The sequence below is a fragment of the Nicotiana tabacum genome, chromosome 1 (genome assembly GCF_000715075.1).
Source record: "Nicotiana tabacum cultivar K326 chromosome 1, ASM71507v2, whole genome shotgun sequence".
Taxonomy (NCBI): Eukaryota; Viridiplantae; Streptophyta; class Magnoliopsida; order Solanales; family Solanaceae; genus Nicotiana; species Nicotiana tabacum.
In genome coordinates, this window is record NC_134080.1 from 67,726,924 (window position 1) to 67,745,598 (window position 18,675).

An 18,675-nucleotide genomic window follows, 5' to 3' on the forward strand; every position below is an offset into this window, starting at 1 on the left:
AAAAGGTATATGTCAAACATTTTGTTTTAGGCTTCATTTATAATATTATAAAGGTAACAAATAATATAATTATTTTGCAACGTGATTACATTGGTGATAGTATTTGCGATTGATTGGTTTACATCTAGCAATCAATCCTTAAATGTGAAGAAATTGGGACGTCCTGAAATTATTTGGTTACATAGCTTGTCATTCTAGTATCATATTAGAATATTTCAAACTATCCAAAACAATCTTGAAAATTATCACAAAATCTCTTTTTTGATATGCTTTAGATTTAGGTGTTCTGCACAATTGATCGTTCATGTTCAGAGGTAACCCCTAAGGGTCGTTTGGTTAGAAACAAGTTATCCCGAAATTATTATTTTTAGATTAGTTATTCAACCTTTCTATAGGGATAAATAAATATTACAATCTCGGAATTAGTTATACCGTAATTTTATTCCAACCGGACATGAAATAAGCTCGTTTCAAATTTAATCTCAAAATTAGTTATACTTTATACCTTATACCAAATGAGCCCTTACATTTTCCAGTATTCATATATCATATTTTGTTTTATATGCATGTGTTTAGATTTAAAATTTTAAAAATTGGGAGAATAGGAGTAAAAATATAATGTAAGAAGGAAAAGGAAAACAAATGCTACTCCATATTGTAACCGAGATTATTGTTCTCATAAACTATAGTAAATGTATGGATATACATTTCCCAATACTTTTGCAGTATTACAATTTAATTAAACTTTACCAATGTTCTTTAAGAACATCCCTTATAACCAAACCCTAATTGCCCACCAGCAACATCGTATACTACCTCCAATGTCTGTTGTTGTATATTCCCAAAAATACCAATAGTATCATCATCTCCATTTCCAGCAAAAGCCAAACAAACCTGAGATGCACCGTTTGTTATAAGAATACCATTCGGCTCCAAATCCACATTCGCATTGCCGTTGAAGTTGAAGCTGATCTTCGGAATACTAATTGAAGTGTAATTGCTTAAATCATAGCAAGTGTCCAGCAAAGAAAGTGCCGGCGCCGTTGGGTATTTCGACATGAACTGCTTGAAAGTTGACTTCAAACTGCCGTACGCCGTCGACGGCAACCGTGTAATCACCGTACCGGAATCTATAATCGTTCCGGCGTTCTGGAACAACATCGGACTGATCGATAAAGCTTTTCCACCGACGGAAATACCTAGTACGTCAATGAAGTAAAATGTCGCCCCCTGTGACGAAGCAAACGGCGTGAACGTGATGCCGTTTTTTACTGCTTTTGAAGTTTTTACTCCGTTACCGTTGCCGAATGTTAAATGACCATTTGACCCTCGGGAAGTGGGAAGGCAGTAAGAGAAGTATTTTCCGAATTTCTGAGCTGTTTGTTGAACAATGGACAATGGATCGCGACCTAAACCGATTAATCCAGCAGTTTTTCCGAACAATCCCCTGTTGTTTTGCCCACAACCGAACATGAACCCATCGAAAACATCATTTTGTGTTAAGGTTAATGTATCCTTGGCGAAAAACCCCACTGTGAATGAGGAATCACCGTACTGAATACCGTACACGCAATTCGATGAAGAACAACCTGGGCTATTTCCAGTAGCTGATTTGAGACCAGAACAAGCAGTGGAAGTGCACGAAATGTTGGAATATGTTTTTGAAGCTGATGGGTCGAAAATTGGTTGTTGTTGAGCGTAGCAAGATTTGACACAAGGTTGGCATTGAGTCCATGTTAGATCACTGCCGGTGTCGAAAATGAGTGAAAGGTCTTTTTTGGGGGTTCCAAGTCCGACGTTGACAATGTAGTTTCCGGTGCCGAGAGGAAGGCCGGATTGTGCAGGGAGGTTGGCTTTTGAGTCTTTTACGCTCTTCTTTTTGTTGGAAGATTTTTTGTCTTTTTTCTTGAAGAGGTCGTAGCTTTGGTCTGTGACGCGGGCTTGTATTGAGTCCACTCGGGCTTGATCGTGGGCTAAGATTTCGGTCAAAGTTGGGGCTTTTGCTCCCTTTTGGTTGAGTTGGGTACATGGGCCTTGCCTGTTGACGACCTCCAATGATGCCCCTCTTCTTTTACCTGAAATTATTTAAGAAATGTATAATTTATATTTTTTTGCTAGAAAAAGTAAATCGTGGATTTGACCGGCTATTTATGAAACAATCCAAAAAAGAAAAAGGGTAATTATTTGAATCAAAAGATATATACTAAATATTTATATATCGGAAATAGCCTCTCTACTTTAATAAGGTAAGGGCTAAAGTGTGCATACACACTATCCTTCACAGACCCCACTTGTAAAATTACACTTGGTATGTTTTTGTTGTTGTATTTATTTATAATCTATACTAATTTTTGCTTTGTTTCACTTTAGATGACATTTTTTTAAAGGATAATATCTTTTTATATTTTAAAAATTATTTAAATTTAGATTTCTCAATTAACTCTTAATGAGACACTTATATTCATAAAAATGCTATGAAATGATGTCCTAATGGTATATTTTTAGGGAGACGGAGGAAGTATCTTTTTCTTGTGTAAAAGAAAAGTTCAAAAACAATGTCCAATAATAACTAAAGAAAAAGTACGTACATAAAAATTTTAAGTTGGAATTATTGCATCTATACATTTTAACAAGTCCTTAATGATGAAGCCCTTTTTTAAAATCTATACTATATTTAAAGCACGAAGCCCCTTAGCGAAATGTCGTTCGCCTTTTTTATCCTTCAAAGTGCACTCTATAATGGATAACATTGTAAATACACATATAATACTCTTTTGGAAAAAACAAAATTGACGTACAATAAAGAGAAATATAGTTAAGAAAAGAAGAAGTAAACTCTTTTAATTAGAATCCCTAATTTTACTCTAGCAAAGAGTGTAGAAACGGTCCCTTCATATCATAGCTTAGCGGGAAAATCTAAATTTTCGTAGATTAAAAAGGAACAAATTAAGACAATATATAATTAGAAAACTCATTATTTAATATCTTATTAAAGAGGTCAAAATTTCCATACTTAAAAGGGAAAAAGGAATAAAACAATAAATACGAAACTCATTATTTTATTTTTATTAAAGAGGTCAAAATTTTCGTACATTAAAAAGGAAAAAGGAAAAATACACCACATAGGAAATTCATTCTTTAATATGCCTATGAAAGAGTGTAAAACAAAATCCCTTAATATCCCAATTTTTTTTATTTTTCAGGACACTTTTTATTAATTTCTTGCTTGGTCAAGGTTGGCAGACATGAATGAAGAAAGATACAAATTAAAAAAGAAGAAGAGATTTTTACTTATTTATACTAATTTTAAAACTTATTTACCTTCACTATTGAGGTTTTAACTCAATTACAAGTGCATATACAAATTAAGAATTTTATATAAAATAATGTGTTATATTCTAATCTTCCATATTTTCTCTCCCTCTTTCACCCCAAAGCTAAAATTATAAATTAACAGATCAATATTTGACCTCTTTCTCCTCAACTTCAGCCATACTTTAACTAGAACAAAGAGATTTGGCATCAAGCAAATCTATTATGTTTTCTCTTTCTTTTTATTTTCTGTTTTTTTTTTATGTTAAACAATATTATCACTTTTGAATGAGAGAAGATCATTATTTCTTTTAGCTTTTAGGAATCAATAAACAAAATAGTATTAATCAGAAGCAAGTAGATTGAATTGAAAACTAAGTTAATCCATTGGAAAGCGCGGAAGCTTTGAATTCGAAAAACGAAATTTGCAAAATTACTTTTTGATATAATTAAGTGTTGTTACAAATGATTGGGAATATTCTTTGGAGTTTATATCTCAATTTGAGAGAATTTGATAAAGATTCGAGGTGATTTTGGTTGAAATTTCATATTAAAACTAGAAAAATAAGACATAAACAAGTTGTATATATTTTGTATGTGAGTGTAGAAACGATATACAAAATATCTACAAGTTACATAATTGTATATAAGTTGTATGTAAATTGTAGTTTTTAATACAAAAAATATGTATTTAATTTGTAGATAAATTATAGATTTTGACCGAATTTGTATATATTATGTAAAAAAAATTAGTTACTTTATATAAATATAAAAACTTAGACAAAAATTGGATAAATAAGTTTAAAATCTCTCTCTCATATATATATAGTTTAAAATCTCTCATATATATATATATACGAAAAAGTCCCCCAAAAAAATATAAATATATATGGGTAGCCTAAATCTAATAATTATAGACATGAATGATAAATATATGATAAAGAAAGTGACAAAAGATTAGAAAGTAAAATATTAATTATTTAGTAATGCCTCTTTAGTATTACGCTCATTAGCTGGGAAAAGTGTATCCTTAAACCCTTGATGAGGATATTGAAGCGCTTGCTAAGCAAGACAAAGCGCTCAATATGTTTTTGCTCCATGCTTCAGGGCTTAAGCGTGGCTTTGACTACTCTATGCTCAACACCCCTATCAGTCTAATACGAGCCTATTTGACTAAATTCTAAACAAAAAAAAATGAGCTGGTTTATGCTGCTATAGTATTTCTTATTGATTATTAAAGAAATAAAATCATTTATATTTTGCTTGCGAGAAAAACTTGTGAAATTGTAGTAACGAAAGTATATATCTCAAATAAATTTTAAGTTAAAAATATTGACTAAGATGGTCGAGGATTTCTATTATTATTGCTTCTTCTTTTATTGAGTTAGCTAAATAGGATAAACAAGTATCATTTCTTAGGAACTTATACTTTTTCTTTGACTTTTATTTATAACTCAAACACAAATTTTTAATGTAATATTTATGTGATTTTTAAAATTACGTACTTACTAAGATATAATACACGTGTAACGCGCGTATTCTAAGACTAGCGAAATAATATATTAAGGGCACAAGGTCCTTAGCGAAATGTCGTTCGTCTTTTTTACCCTTTAAAAATAAGTATCATATTGGATAAAATATGTAATTTAACTTACTTTCCTAATAAAATCAAGTAAAATTTTAATTATTACCTAATATTTAGGAGTTCGAAATCAACTAAATAAGGATAAAATATATTAAGAAAAAAGAAGAGAATATAAAAAAGTAAAGGGTAAGTTTCTTTTCAACCAAGGACAAAAAATATTGTATAATTTTTGTGTAAAATTTTGGTGGCTATACAAGGAAATTTTTATCGTGCAAGATCAATTTTGATCCTTTATTTAACTTGTCATACGAAAATAATTCTTGGTTGTTTAAGTTATATTTTATTAAATTGTTTCACAACTATAATTAATTCATGTGTTAATTTTCCTAAAATTTACTTATTTAGAACTTTAAAGTCAATTGTATTTATCGAATATGCATTATTTGAACCATATAGAAGTTTTCATATATAAAATTTAAAATCAATAAAAAAATTATTATCTTTTACTAATTATTTTCTTAAGCAAAATTTTGATATAAATTGCTCTTTTTCAATAATTTGGTTTTTCTTATATATATATATATATATATATATTAATTGAGGCGGCACACACGTGCAACTCACATACACTAAAACTAGTAGATTAAAATATAAAAGGTGGTCAAAGAAAATTCAGGGAACATAAGCAATAATTTTCCCTTAAAGAGTTTTAGTAGACCCGAGTCATACTTCATTAATCAAAGTATTTTGAAGTAATCATTTGGTAAATAAAGACAAGACAATGGTTTTCAGCTCTAATCATTTGCCTCAAAGTAAAGTTTTACAGCTGTCTCTCACTCGTAAGGATAATGTTTGGTTTTGAGAACTATAGGCTAAAATAGTTGTGCTTTTGTGTTTATGGTGGATAGATTAATGTATATGATACGAATGTTTTCTGAAATCAAACTACTTAGTTTTTTTTATGTGAATTTAGATAGAGATTTTTCAAGTTTTCTGAAATTAAAATTTGTATATTTAAAAATAAAAGGTATTATAAGTCACAATAATAAGTACTTTAAAATATTTTAAAGAAGTTTAAGAAAGTCGTGATAACTTTGACTAATTGCACATAAAAATATTGATTCCATTTGACTGGTTGTTAGGTTGCAAGCTTGGAGAAATCTTCACCAAATTCTTTTCTTCTTCTTCTTTTATTATAATCTTCACTATTAGTGAGTTATAGTACTCTATTCTAATTTCTTTCTCTTTTCTACTTTATTTACCAAAATATTCAATTTGATTATTAATTTTCCAGAAACTTGCATGACAGGCTGGAGCTAGAAATGCATATGAAAGTGAGACAAGAAATGAAATAAAGTAGCAAATAGCGAATATGAAAACATCGTCAATAATTGCAAACTAACGTGAAATGCAGGTACAAAGTATAGTGCTGATGATAGCAAGATCATCTTAAAGCGGTATTACATCAGTAGGATTTTAATTTTAAACTTATCATCATTTTGCACCTTTTTCGGATACTATCCTAAATTTGTTAGAAAATTCACATTTATTCGGTCCATTAAAAATCTATACTGACAAAACTTTGGTCCCAATAATATAAAATGTAATATCTTAGGGTAAAAGTAATGTTAGTTCGAACCATGCTGATGGTTACATTTTTTCTCTCTTTTTTCTTGTTAAAGTTCTTCTATATAGTGAAAACACTATGTTCAATCATGTGGATTATTGCGTTACTTTCACCTCACAACTTTTTGAAAAGCAAATAGGAGTATCAAAGAATTCGTTGACCTGCTTTTTCTCACCACAATCCACACCATCGTCCCAATCACACAACCAAGTAACAAACAAGCAAAACTAAAAAGGAAAAAAAAAAGCAGTTTATGTAATATATATTTCGTTCATTTCATTTTATAAGACAGACAAAAACTAAATAAAGCTTTTAATATGTACCTAAAGTGTTATTTAAACTTGTATTTTTAACCATGTTATGACATTTTTATGACTATAAGACCATCTATCTAATTAAAAATAACATGAAAAATCTAAACTGAAGTGCTTTTAAATATAAAAAGATTTCCTTTTTGAGCTAAAAAGAAAAAAATGTTACGTTAAATACAGATAATACAAAATAATCCCCTCCCCTTCTCCACTCATTCAACCTCAGGCCACCCCACCCCACCAAAGAAAATTAAGGATGAAGATTTAAAATGAAAATGGTGATAGCAATATAAAACAAATTAAAAATACACAAACATATGCCGACATACTATATTCACACACCCACACCAAATATAATCTACATACGTGAATTACGTTATCTATTTGAGTTAGTGGTAAATATTATGATGATAATTTAGGGAGAGTTAATTAATTACCTTTGGTTGCAGTGTTGCAAGAAGAGGAAGGAAGCAGAGAGGTGAGTTGGAGAGTGTGAAAATGGGATTCAATGGTTTCTTTTGCTTCCAAAGCATGGCTTTTCTCCACAGGGAATGAAAGCAAAATGAGAAGAAAAGTAAAAGAAGAGAAGAGCAAAAAGTAACTTCGAGTGGCCATTAGTGAATGTTCCATCTCTAACAATAAATTGGTTTTGGCAACAACTCCTTTCATCCTATGGTTATTATATAGATTTTGGACCTTCCTCGTCATCCACTACACAACTCGTTTTTTTATCTATATTCTCGGTAGGGGTGTACAAACCGAACCGGAAAACTGTACCAAACCGAAAAGTCAAATCAAACCGATTAAAAAACTCGAGTACGTTTGATTTAATTTGATTTGGTATTGAGTAAAAAGTCCGAACCAAACTGATGTATAAATATATAATTTTTTATATATATATTTTTAAGACTTTATATAGAATTTTGTTTAAAAGATATCTAGAAATATTTGAAATCCTCTCATGAGATATAATATTTAATAGAATTAGAAAGTGCATTCATCTTTATTTACTTTAAATAATAGATTCTATCACTTTCTTGTTCTTGAAATGCGTCAATCATCTCTTTTTTCTTTCATATTCATATGCCAAGATTTCTTATATCTTTTTCAAATTTAAAGTAGTATTTCGATAAACTAAAATTACATAGAATATATCATTATTTAAGTATCATATTGATCTTTATGTTTAATTATAAATTCGGTTAACCTTGAAAGCGTACATCAACCAAAAATTATTTAGTAGATGCCTAAGAAAATAAACTATTATGTGTTACTAAAAAAATTCTCCCATAAGGACACTTTAATAGATCATATGTTTGTTATTTTTTTTCCAATAAATATATATTCACTTATCAAAATTTTATCTATAAATTTAATAAAGCAAGATTAAAACAATATTCATGTAACAAAAAATCCAAAAAAATCCGATAAAATCGAACCAATCTAAACCGATATAATCGATTTAATTTGGTTTTAATAAAATCCGAACCAACCCGGTCCATGCATACTCCTAATTCTGGGATAGCGTATAGGGGGTGATGGGTGAGTGGGTAGGTGATGCTAGGGTGGGTTGGTGGACAGTGGTAGAGTCAGAAATATTAATAAGGGGTATTAAAATATAAAAGAATAAAATACATGAAGAAAATAAGAAAAGTCAACATATAGTATATGTTGGACCTAGCTAGACAATGTAAATTTTTGGCGAAGGAGTGTCAATTATTAGTGGCTCCGCCACGGGTGGTGGGGTTGTTTATCTTTTTAGGAAATTAGTATAGAATGAGAAGTGAAAAAAATCCCGGTAATTTAGCATGTAATAAGACAACAAGGATCTTCAACAATAACATATCCAGTATAATTTTATAATTTTATAAATAGCGTCTGAGAAGAATGGGGTATATGCAAACCTTATTTCTACCTTACGAGAGGTACCGAGGATCTTAATGATATGAAAAAGAAATTAAATTCTTAATTATATGATTCAAATAATTATTAGGTTGATTAATTAAAATCATATGCATGTTATATTTTGGAAAGGACTTATTTTAGCTATTTTACTTGCGTGTTGACTACATAAATAATTCTAAAGTGGGGAAAAAAATACTAGGTAATGAAGTTTCCTTGCTAGGTACAATCAATTTATAATTTTGTACCCACGTGCAAGGACTTCTCTATAATCTATTCTTAACGTGTTGTACCGTTCGAAATTAATTAAAATGAATATCTTAGCTAATTACAATGAAGAGAAAATGAGTTTTCCTTGATGATCATAACAGCTCCTTGTCACAACTCAAAATAGAAACTTTACTATCACTTAATGAGGTTGTTCCCACTAAGTGAACCAATTCAATTATAACCAAACAACTTATTTATAACTCAAAGCTTAACATATAATTTTAACTTCCTCCATTAATTAATATGGGAATTTCATTAACCATAGTTACTAGTTAGAAAATGAAATAACAGTTTGGAATGTTGGGCAAATGTGAAAGCTTTTCTAAAGAATGTACAAGTCATATACCCACCAACCAATAATAGATATCCGACAACTCAATGTCTTTGTTTCATGTTTGCTCTTTCTTACATTCTTTCTTTTTTCATTTATGATGCGTGGAGGTGGAAGGTCAGGGTGCACACTTTATTTTTTTCCTTTTTAGTAGAATTATTATATGAATAAAAATTAAAAAGAATTATTTTAGAAACCTCTCTCAAGATCTACCTTTGTAATATTTACTTAATTTCCTTATGTTTTGACAATCATCTCATTCAAAGTTTTTGATGTATATATGATGATTGTGCTTCAATTCTTACTTGGGTTGCTTCCTAAAGATATTTTCTTGCTTCCACAAAAGGGTGTATGGGCGCGCGGGGTGGGGGGTGGGGGTGGGGGGGTCCTTCTTATAATTAAAGCAAGAGCTACATTATGCATGTGCATATAATTGGTATAGGAATAATTGGTATAATATATTGCCCTCTTTTATCTGAGTCTACTTCTCTTTTTTCTCTTCTTTACGTTTCTTGATCATGTTTACCCTAAAAAATGAGTAACAATAAAATTGTACGCGATTTAAAGAATATGTAATTTAATTAGTCTAAGAAAAATAAGTAATTAAGTTAAAGATAAAATAAAATATCAAACCAATCGTAATGCGATGATCTAGCCTGGTTTTAGGTTGAACAGTAAAATTTGACCTTGACCGGACCCTCGATAAGAGCTCGGTTGCGAATAAAGAAGAGAACAAATGAAGAACACTTTGAATAATAGCTAGAAGACAAAAATAAACTTTAATTGCTTTGATTTGCCTGTCACACTGTGTCAAAATAAAAGAAAACTTCTCCTCTATATAGTAGGGGAATTGCAGTCCTAGTACAAGTCTAAATAAGGTAAAAATCTCTTTTTTCGGTAAATATCGATCTGCTATTGATATCGTACGTGATTCACGTCGTAATATCCAGTTGAAAGCGAATATTACGGCTCCCTACTCATCATGCATAACCGTTATCCGCGTTTTCCGTGGTCCAGAAACCTTATTTGGTCTGGGTCCGTTATTTTACCATTCCCGATCCCAGATGCATCGTTCACTCCTCACAAGTTTCGATATGAGGGTTCCTTCGGCCTCGCTTATAGTCGTGTCGAGCCATGCTTCCCCTTTATTTCCTCACTGGGGAATCGGGAAATATTCTGCCCCTGATTTTACCAGTACACAGATAGTCCCCTCGCTTCAGAGAGCAGATTTTTTAAAGCGATGTGAAGCGATGAATTAACCTGGTTCCTTCTTCCGCATGCTACAACCGAGATCTCGGGTCAGTGAAACGTCCCATTAGCCGCGTCATTCTGACTTCGGACACGTGTCAGCCACCGGTTGATTAGTCACGAATGCGAAACGTCATGCATTGATTACCTTTTCCTTATAAAAGCTTCGGTCCCTTTTTCACTTTTTTACTTTCCGATTTTAGAGCTCCTTAATTTACCCTCGAGCTCTCACTTATTCTTAACCCCTACAAATCTTCATACATTGTTTCTTATATCATCATAGTTTCATCTCCCTATCTTTAAATCTGGCCTTCATACCTTCATCCTTATGTTTAAATCTTTATCCTCACGTTCAAATCTTCATCCCCGCCTTCAAATATTCATATTTTCCAGAATTTGATGGCGAAGACTTTGAAACCTGTGCCTCAACAGACCGTCCCTTCAACTTTTAACCCGCCCATGGATGCCGATGTGGTTGTGCATGAGGTAGCCCTGTAACCTCCCCTGAAAAGCTTCATCCCCAGAGGCTGCTCCATTGAGAACGACTTCAAAGTCGAAAAAGCCTCCAGTCAACAAGACTGAGGCGAGGGGGTATGAAGGTACATATGCTCCATTAACGAGGATACACTCCCTATAGCTGGGGAGGACTGCAACTAGGAGGGCAAGGAAGTGGTCGTCCCGAGCCCAATGAGGACATTACCACTCACGTGGAGGGGTATCTAAGTGTTTACACTTACCTCTTCACACTTGCTCCGATGGACCCTTTAATCCTTAGCTTTTGCAAAAGGTACGAGGTCTGCCTTGGGCAGATTCACCCGTCCTTTTGGAGGATCGTAATCCTCCTCCGTCATTTTGTCAACAACACCGAAGCACTTCAATTTACCATCGACTACCTACTTCATCTCTACAGCCCCCGAGTTTTCTGAGGGGGGTTCATCTAGCTCGTTCGCCAAGCAAGTAAAGCTCTATTCTCGAGTATCGATGAAGATCGGGATCGAGGTTGGCAGGGGAGATTTGTTTGGGTGAAAACCGAAGATCTCATTCCCCCTGAATTTTTGTCGTTCCCTGAAAAGTGAAACTCAGTCCATAAGTTCCTTTCCTTCCTGAGTACTTGGAATTTCTTTTGTTCCTTTTTTCTTATTGCTTGTTTCTCTCATCGTGTAGTGATCTCCCAAGTTCCCAACATAGTCCCTCGCTTCAAGGAGTGGATCGAGGGGATCTGCAAACAAATATCATATTTTGAGCGCGAATGATGCAAACTTTCAAAGGGCAAGTGGGAGACCCGTTCCCATGGTGAGTGCTATTGTCGAACAAGTCTACTTTCATACTAAACCTATATTACTACTAAGCTCTTTTTCTTTTACAAGTTTTCTCAAGACCACTAAGCTTCAGCCATTGGATTAGGACGAGCTCCGTCCTTACTTGCTAAACCCTCTACATCGAGATACTCTGGAGCTGCTACACAGGAGGAGAAAAAGAGAAAAAAGAGGAAATCTCCTGGCTCCTCGGACTCCGAAGCCAAGAAGAAGAGGGTAATTGTTCGGGTCCGAAAAAGAAACAAGAAGAGTACCCAAGCCAGGGTATCAGACCCCGACTCCCTCTACTGGCTCAAGGATTACCCTGAAGATGATGAACTAGAGTTCATCGCCCATGGGTCGACCATTGACGAAGAAGAACATGAGGAAACTGGGGAAAAGTGGACGATATGTCGATCTCTCTTTATATCGGGAGCCAAAAGGAAAATCAGAGACTACGATCTATTGAGAAACTATCCTTGACCCGAGGGAAATAGTCGGTGTCATTGACATCATGGAATTGTTGTACAACAACAACAACAACAACGACCCAGTATAATCCCACAAGTGGGGTCTGGGGAGGGTAATATGTACGCAGACCTTACCCTTACCCCGAAGGGTAGAGAGGCTGTTTCCAGGAGACCCTTGGCTCAAAAAAAGCAATAGGAGATGATATATTAGATGACATCATGGAATTGTCGTCTCATACAGAATCCATGTTCGACAAGGCTCAGGCCGTCAAGGAGAAGCCAAATGAGACGACACGAGCCGCAGACGAGGCCCTCAACATGTTCTTAGACGGTATGGACATGGGCGCGCTGGAGGATTATTCCAGGTTTTGTCACCTGGAGATCCCGAAAAAAGATGTTCTATCAGGATCAAGCTATCCGAGCTCGATCCCAAAGATGTTGAGGCAGTTCCCCGCTCCGAGCATGGATCTGAGCCATAAAAAATAATCGTGTTTACTATCTCGGCGGACACCCGAGTGTTGTCCGCTCCGGTGGGCATGACCAGCTATCTTCACTGCCTAGTGCCTGAAGAGTATCAGGCGAAGATGAACGAATCTTCGCTGCCTTGTGATCGAAGAGTATCATGCAAAGATGAACGAAGTGAGCACATCGAGCCTCTTCAACGAGGCACAACAGGCACTGAACCAGGTAAGTTTCCCCATCTTTGTGCTCTTCGTGCATTTTAACTTCAGCGCATCCTCATGATCTTATCGATTTGTTTTTTAGGCTTCGGTGCTCCACCATGAAAGCTCCCATCGATCTCGGATGGAAGTCAGCTAGCTCGAATTCGAGCTCATGGAGCAAGTCCGTCAGAAGGACATGTACAGGGTGCTCAGTGAGTAAAAAGATGAGGCACTTAAAGATCTCCCCATTCTTCGAGCCGAGTTGGAGAAAGCTCAAAATGAGGCTTTGTCCACGAAACGGGAGCATGCCAAACTAGTCGAGAAGGTAAGGATTTTTTAGGTTAAAAATGAGAGGTAATGAGTAGTGACTAGCGATGCAACCTCATAGGTAAAAGAGAAGATAGACCTGATTGACCAGCTCCGGGCCGAGATGAACAAGCTCAAAACTTCAGCTGAGACGCTGAGGAGCAGGATGGACCTTCTGGCCTCGGAAAAGGAGGCTACGAAAGAGGAGTTGGTGTCGTTCAAGGAACAGCTCCGGGTGGTGAAGGACAAGGTGATGTCTGGCTATAATTATATATTTTTAGTACATTATTTACCTTAAATTTTGGTATTTTAATGCCAAATTGTGCTATATTTGTGCTTAATTGAGTTTATTTTATGTATAGGTACTTTGGAGATAAAATTAGGAGCAAAGTATAGATTTTATGTGTATTTTATACACTATAAGAATGTATTCATAATAATATAATTATTAGATATATAATGATTAAAGTTTAACGTTACAAAAGAAGACAAAAGAAAAAAAACAAAGAATTGAAAAGTTATGGAAAAGAAAGAGAAACGTAGCAGAAGTTATGCAACAATTGTAAGAACGCCCAAGAAGGCGTGAAATGTTTCTAGTTTTAGCGTCAGGGCCAGCTCGCACTGGCATGGACCCTACGTGCGGGATTTTTCCTATTTCGCCTGGGACTTGATTATTTCGGCCTACACACCCTCAATTTGAATAAAAGGGGTTCTAAACCTATTTTGGAGGGGGAGAACGTTTTTGAGAGTAACTTTTGACGAAGGGAGAGTAGAGAGCAGCCGTGCAGGCCGAGTTTCACCTTTCTTCCGCCAAACTTAGTAAATTTTATGTTTCTTTGTATAATTTGTTATTTGGCTACCATGTCTATGTGGAGCTAAACGTTACGTTCTAGGGTTGTGGTTCTTTTATGACTATTGTTATTCGGATATTAGTTTTGCTTTCTTGATTTATAATATTGGTTTATTTATGTATTCCTATACGCAATTATTTGATTGCTTGATAACCAATTAAATACTATCTATGAATCTAGAGTTGAACTCGAAAGTGGCAATCCTAGAATGCACATAGAATTGAGTAGAACATGTTCTTGAACCTGGGCATGGGAGAATGGATTCGCAGTTAGGATAGACATATACCTAATTGCCTTGCTTGGTTGATGTACATGAATTATAAATGTGTTCTTGTTAGTTCTAATTCCATAGACATATAGGCATTAGGTTTGCTTGAATAGGCGAGTTAGAACTCGACATATTCTTATAAGCAATATTAACCCTGTCAACCAATGAACTAGATGAATTAGTTAGTCAATTCAATTGAAGAATACAATAGGAATTTTAGATAATCCATAACCCTGGATCGTTTTCATTATATTGATAACATAAAAATCTAATATTCCTTTGTTCAGAGTTCATTATTTATTTTCTTTTTAGTTTAATTGCTTATCATCACTACTTTTGGGTTCAATTCTTGTTTAGATGATTGAGATAGTTTAATTTAGTTAATAGTTGATAACAGGTCCTCATAGGTTCGATACTCTATCTTATCACTTTATTACTTGACGACCGCGTATACTTGCGTGTGCGTTTGGCCACAACAAGTTTTTGGCGCCGTTATCGGGGACTTAGAAATAACTATTTTTTCTAGCTTAACCTTTTACTTTTATCTTTACAAATCTTTTTTTTCTTCTTCTCTTTTTGTAAATATTTTATTTTTTTATAACTATTTGATTTTTCTCTTAGTGTGTTTATAATTCTTTAGCATGACATATGGGGATAAAATATACGAAGGTAAGGTTATTGAAGAAGACGCTTGGTTGACGGAAGGCTTTTACGGCCCGTATTTTTAGGCTTGTCATGGCCTGACCTCTTGGAGATCTGAATTTGAATATGGGAGTAAGGGTTGGTATTGGGACGAATATTCTTGATTAGGGGAATATGCGGAACGATGTTGTCTTCTAACAATGTCGGTAAATGATTGGTCTAAGAAGAGAGTTTATCTATTACATCAAATTGATAGATTTGGCTTGGCTATGCATAACACAGATGCATATTTGAGAGCAAATGTTGATGCGGGTAATGTCCAACAATTTAATGATGAGTTGTGCGAAGGTAAAAAACTATTCTAGACCAAATTGAGGAACTAAAACGAGAATACCAATCATTAGACCATATTTTTCTTGAGGATGCCAATATTGTAAAGAGTGCTTTAGAGTCATATGAGAGAATAAATAATATTACTTTGGGAGACTTGAGTGTGTGTACATATATGGGAATGTAAATAGTAGTACAATTCATGAGTTATGACGCATTAGACCCCATTCCAATCATTTTTCGACATTGTGTTTAGATAGTAAGATAGTAATCGAGCCATCTGAGACTATGAGGGAGTCAAAGGGTGAGGATGAGAGTGCCTATGTTCTTGGATTTGTTGTGCCAAAAAGCAAAAATTACATTCCTCATCTAAAGGCCAAGAAGTGCAGAATGGAAAATTTATTACTTAGCCTGGTTATCTTTGTAACTCTACCACTGGAGCATAACCGCATACTGGATGACATGTTAGGGGTACAATTCATAAGTTCAAGGTGAAGGAAAAAGTGATTCACGTCGTGTCGCGAAGTTAAATGATGCACTTGTTGGGAGGCAACCCAACTTTACTTTTTTTTTTTTTTTTTTTTTTTTTAAATTATTATTATGTTGTGATTGTAGTATTTGTTTTGTAGGATTATGAGTATATGAAAAAAATCCACTGGAAGTATGCAAAAGTGAGTCAGACGGTTGGAACTACTGTGAGGTACCCGCACAAAGGACCATCCGTGGGAGAAGTCTGAGTACCCCGTGAGTTGCTATTACTTTGACCTTTGGCCTTTCAGGGAGTTTCTTGTCCACCCTCATTATTTTTTGCTTTATTTGTGCATTGGGGATATTGCACTTTTTTAAGTGTGGGGTGAGAGAATTCTTTTAGATCAATAGTAGTATTTATAGTATGTTAATTTCTTTTTTTTTTTCAGTTTCATATTTTTGTTTTTACGGTATTGTAGTATTTTAGGTGCTTAATTTTCAAATAAAAAAATTAAAATTAGAAAATATTGAAATTTTCCCGACGATGGATCTCCTAGACAGTTTTCTTGATGAATTAAAGTCTAGCAAAAAAAAATTAGAAAATAAAAAAATCCAAAAATATGTCTTTTATTTTTCTTTAGGTAGTAATAATCCCCTGTAGTTTTTCTCTATGCCTCGGTTTTTTTTCATGGGATGTAGTTTGAATCGGGTAGTAGTATTTTTTTATTTTATTTTTAGAGTAGATTAGAATTTAGTGAATAAATGAAGGAAGAAAGATGAGATTCCTAGGCACTTTGACTTGTTTGATAGTAGCATATTTAGGTTTGGCATGTATAGTATCTTCCCTATAGTTTGAAATTGATCATGATGCCTATATATTGGACAATTGTTTTGTGATTTTCTTTACTAATGTTCACTTTGTGCTAAATGCTTAATATCTTGTGGCTTTGTGAATACTTGCATTCTTTGAGGATCGGAATGAGACCGTCCTAAGTGAGTCATGTGCCATATGTGGTGATGTTTTATGTAATTTATGTATTGTACTTATATCTAGAACTTGCCCGGTATGTGAGTTGAAGTGAAATTTTAAGTGATGCTCGGTGTGAAAAATGACATTCCCTTTTTGTTCTTGATTGAAATTGTTTTGATCCTTTTACCTCTTAAAGCACTTCAATTGTGAAATGAGAGCTAAAAAAAGTAAGAAGGGACTAAGTGTGGGGTGACTTTGAGTGGAACCAATGAAAGAAAAAAAAGTGCACTTATGTTGAAAGAGATGCACCGCTGGCGAGAATGGTAAATTAAAAAAATTGAGATCTTGTCTTCTGTAGTGAGTGTGAGTTAAAATAGTGCTTTAAAAAAGAAAATAATTTGGGTGATATTATTTGTGGAATTGAAGTTGGACTGAAGATATATGCGCTTAAAGTTAATTATATGATGTGTTAAAGTGCGTAGGAGGCTGAACTATTTCCTAAATATATGCTACCTATCCCTTAGCCCACATTACAATCATGATAAAGTCATAATTGATTTTAGACCGAGCAACCCTACATTAGTAGAGATCTACATAATGGGAAAACTTATGGAACCTTTTGCATGTATGTGACTTCTTTGTGAGATTCGGATGTGTGGATTCAACTTACTCTCTTTGATTTTATTGTGAGGGCACATGGTTTTACGAGGGATAGGTTACATTATTAGACTTCTCCACTATGTTGAGTGTTCAAGCTATGAGTACATTGTGACATTGAGTTAGTTTTTGAGGCTAGTAATGTTACGAGGATGTTGTCTTTGCTTTGAATATTTGTGAAGTATCGCATAAAGTGAAGGGAAGTGTGTGTTGAATGCATATGATAGAGCTTAATTATTGCTCTCAACTATAGTCATTGGTATAATATGCTTCTATAATTATGTGTAAATTGTTGGTTGACTCGAGGACACGAAAAGTTTAAGTGTGGAGTAGTGATGTCTAGCTATAATTATATATTTTTAATGCATTACTTACCTTATATTTTGGTATTTTAATGCTAAATTGTGCTTAATTGAGTTTATTTTATATGTAGGTACTTTGGAGATAAAATTGAGAGCAAAGTAGAGATTTTATATGTATTTTATACACTACAAAAATGGATTCATGATAATTAATTATTGGATATATAATGATTAAAGTTTAACATTACAAAAGAAGACAAAAGAAACAAATGCAAAGAAATGAAAGTTAAGGAAAAGAAAGAAAAATGAAGCAGAAGTTAGGCAGCAATTGTAAGAACGCCCAAGCAGACGTGAAACGTTTTTGGTTTTAGTGCTAGGGCACCTTACATTTGAGTTTTTTCCTTTTTCTCCCGGGACTTGGTTATTTCGGCCTATACACTCTCAAATTGAATAAAAGAGGTTCTAAATCTATTTTGGAGGGGCGAACATTTTTTGAGAGTAACTTTTGACGAAGGGAGAGCAGAGAGCAGCCGTGGAGGCCGGATTTCATCGTTATTCCGCCAAACTTAGTAATTTTTATATTTTTTTGTATGATTTATTGTTTGGCTACTATGTCTATGTGGAGCTAAATATCACGTTCTAGGGTTGTGGTTCTTTCGTGGCTATTATTATTATTCAGATATTAATTTTGCTTTCTTGATTTATAATATTAGTTTATTTATATAATCATGTGCCTATTTATTTGATTGATTAGTCACCAATTAAATACTATCTACGAATCTAGAGTTGAACTCGAAAGTAAAAATTCTAGATTGTACATAGGATTTAGTAGAGCATGTTCTTGAACTTAGGCATCAGGGAATGGATT

At 33.8% G+C, this 18,675-nt stretch overlaps 1 protein-coding gene across 1 annotated transcript; it reads right to left on the reverse strand.

The window, feature by feature from the left end:
• Window positions 1–653: 653 nt before the first annotated feature.
• Window positions 654–7,499, reverse strand: LOC107763440 (aspartyl protease family protein At5g10770-like). Its single transcript, XM_016581928.1, has 2 exons — window positions 7,273–7,499; window positions 654–2,075 (listed from the first exon to the last, which is right to left on the reverse strand). The coding sequence occupies exons 1-2, from the start codon at window positions 7,463–7,465 to the stop codon at window positions 760–762; spliced, it is 1,509 nt and encodes a 502-aa protein (XP_016437414.1). The 5' UTR covers window positions 7,466–7,499; the 3' UTR covers window positions 654–759.
• Window positions 7,500–18,675: the final 11,176 nt, after the last annotated feature.

Coding starts and splice junctions, on each gene's coding strand:
- LOC107763440 (XM_016581928.1), bottom strand. CDS start 7,465: ATGGAACATTCACTAATGGCCACTCGAAGTTACTTTTTGCTCTTCTCT. Junction 2,076..7,272: donor TTGCAACACTGCAACCAAAG/GTAATTAATTAA, acceptor AAATAATTTCAG/GTAAAAGAAGAGGGGCATCA.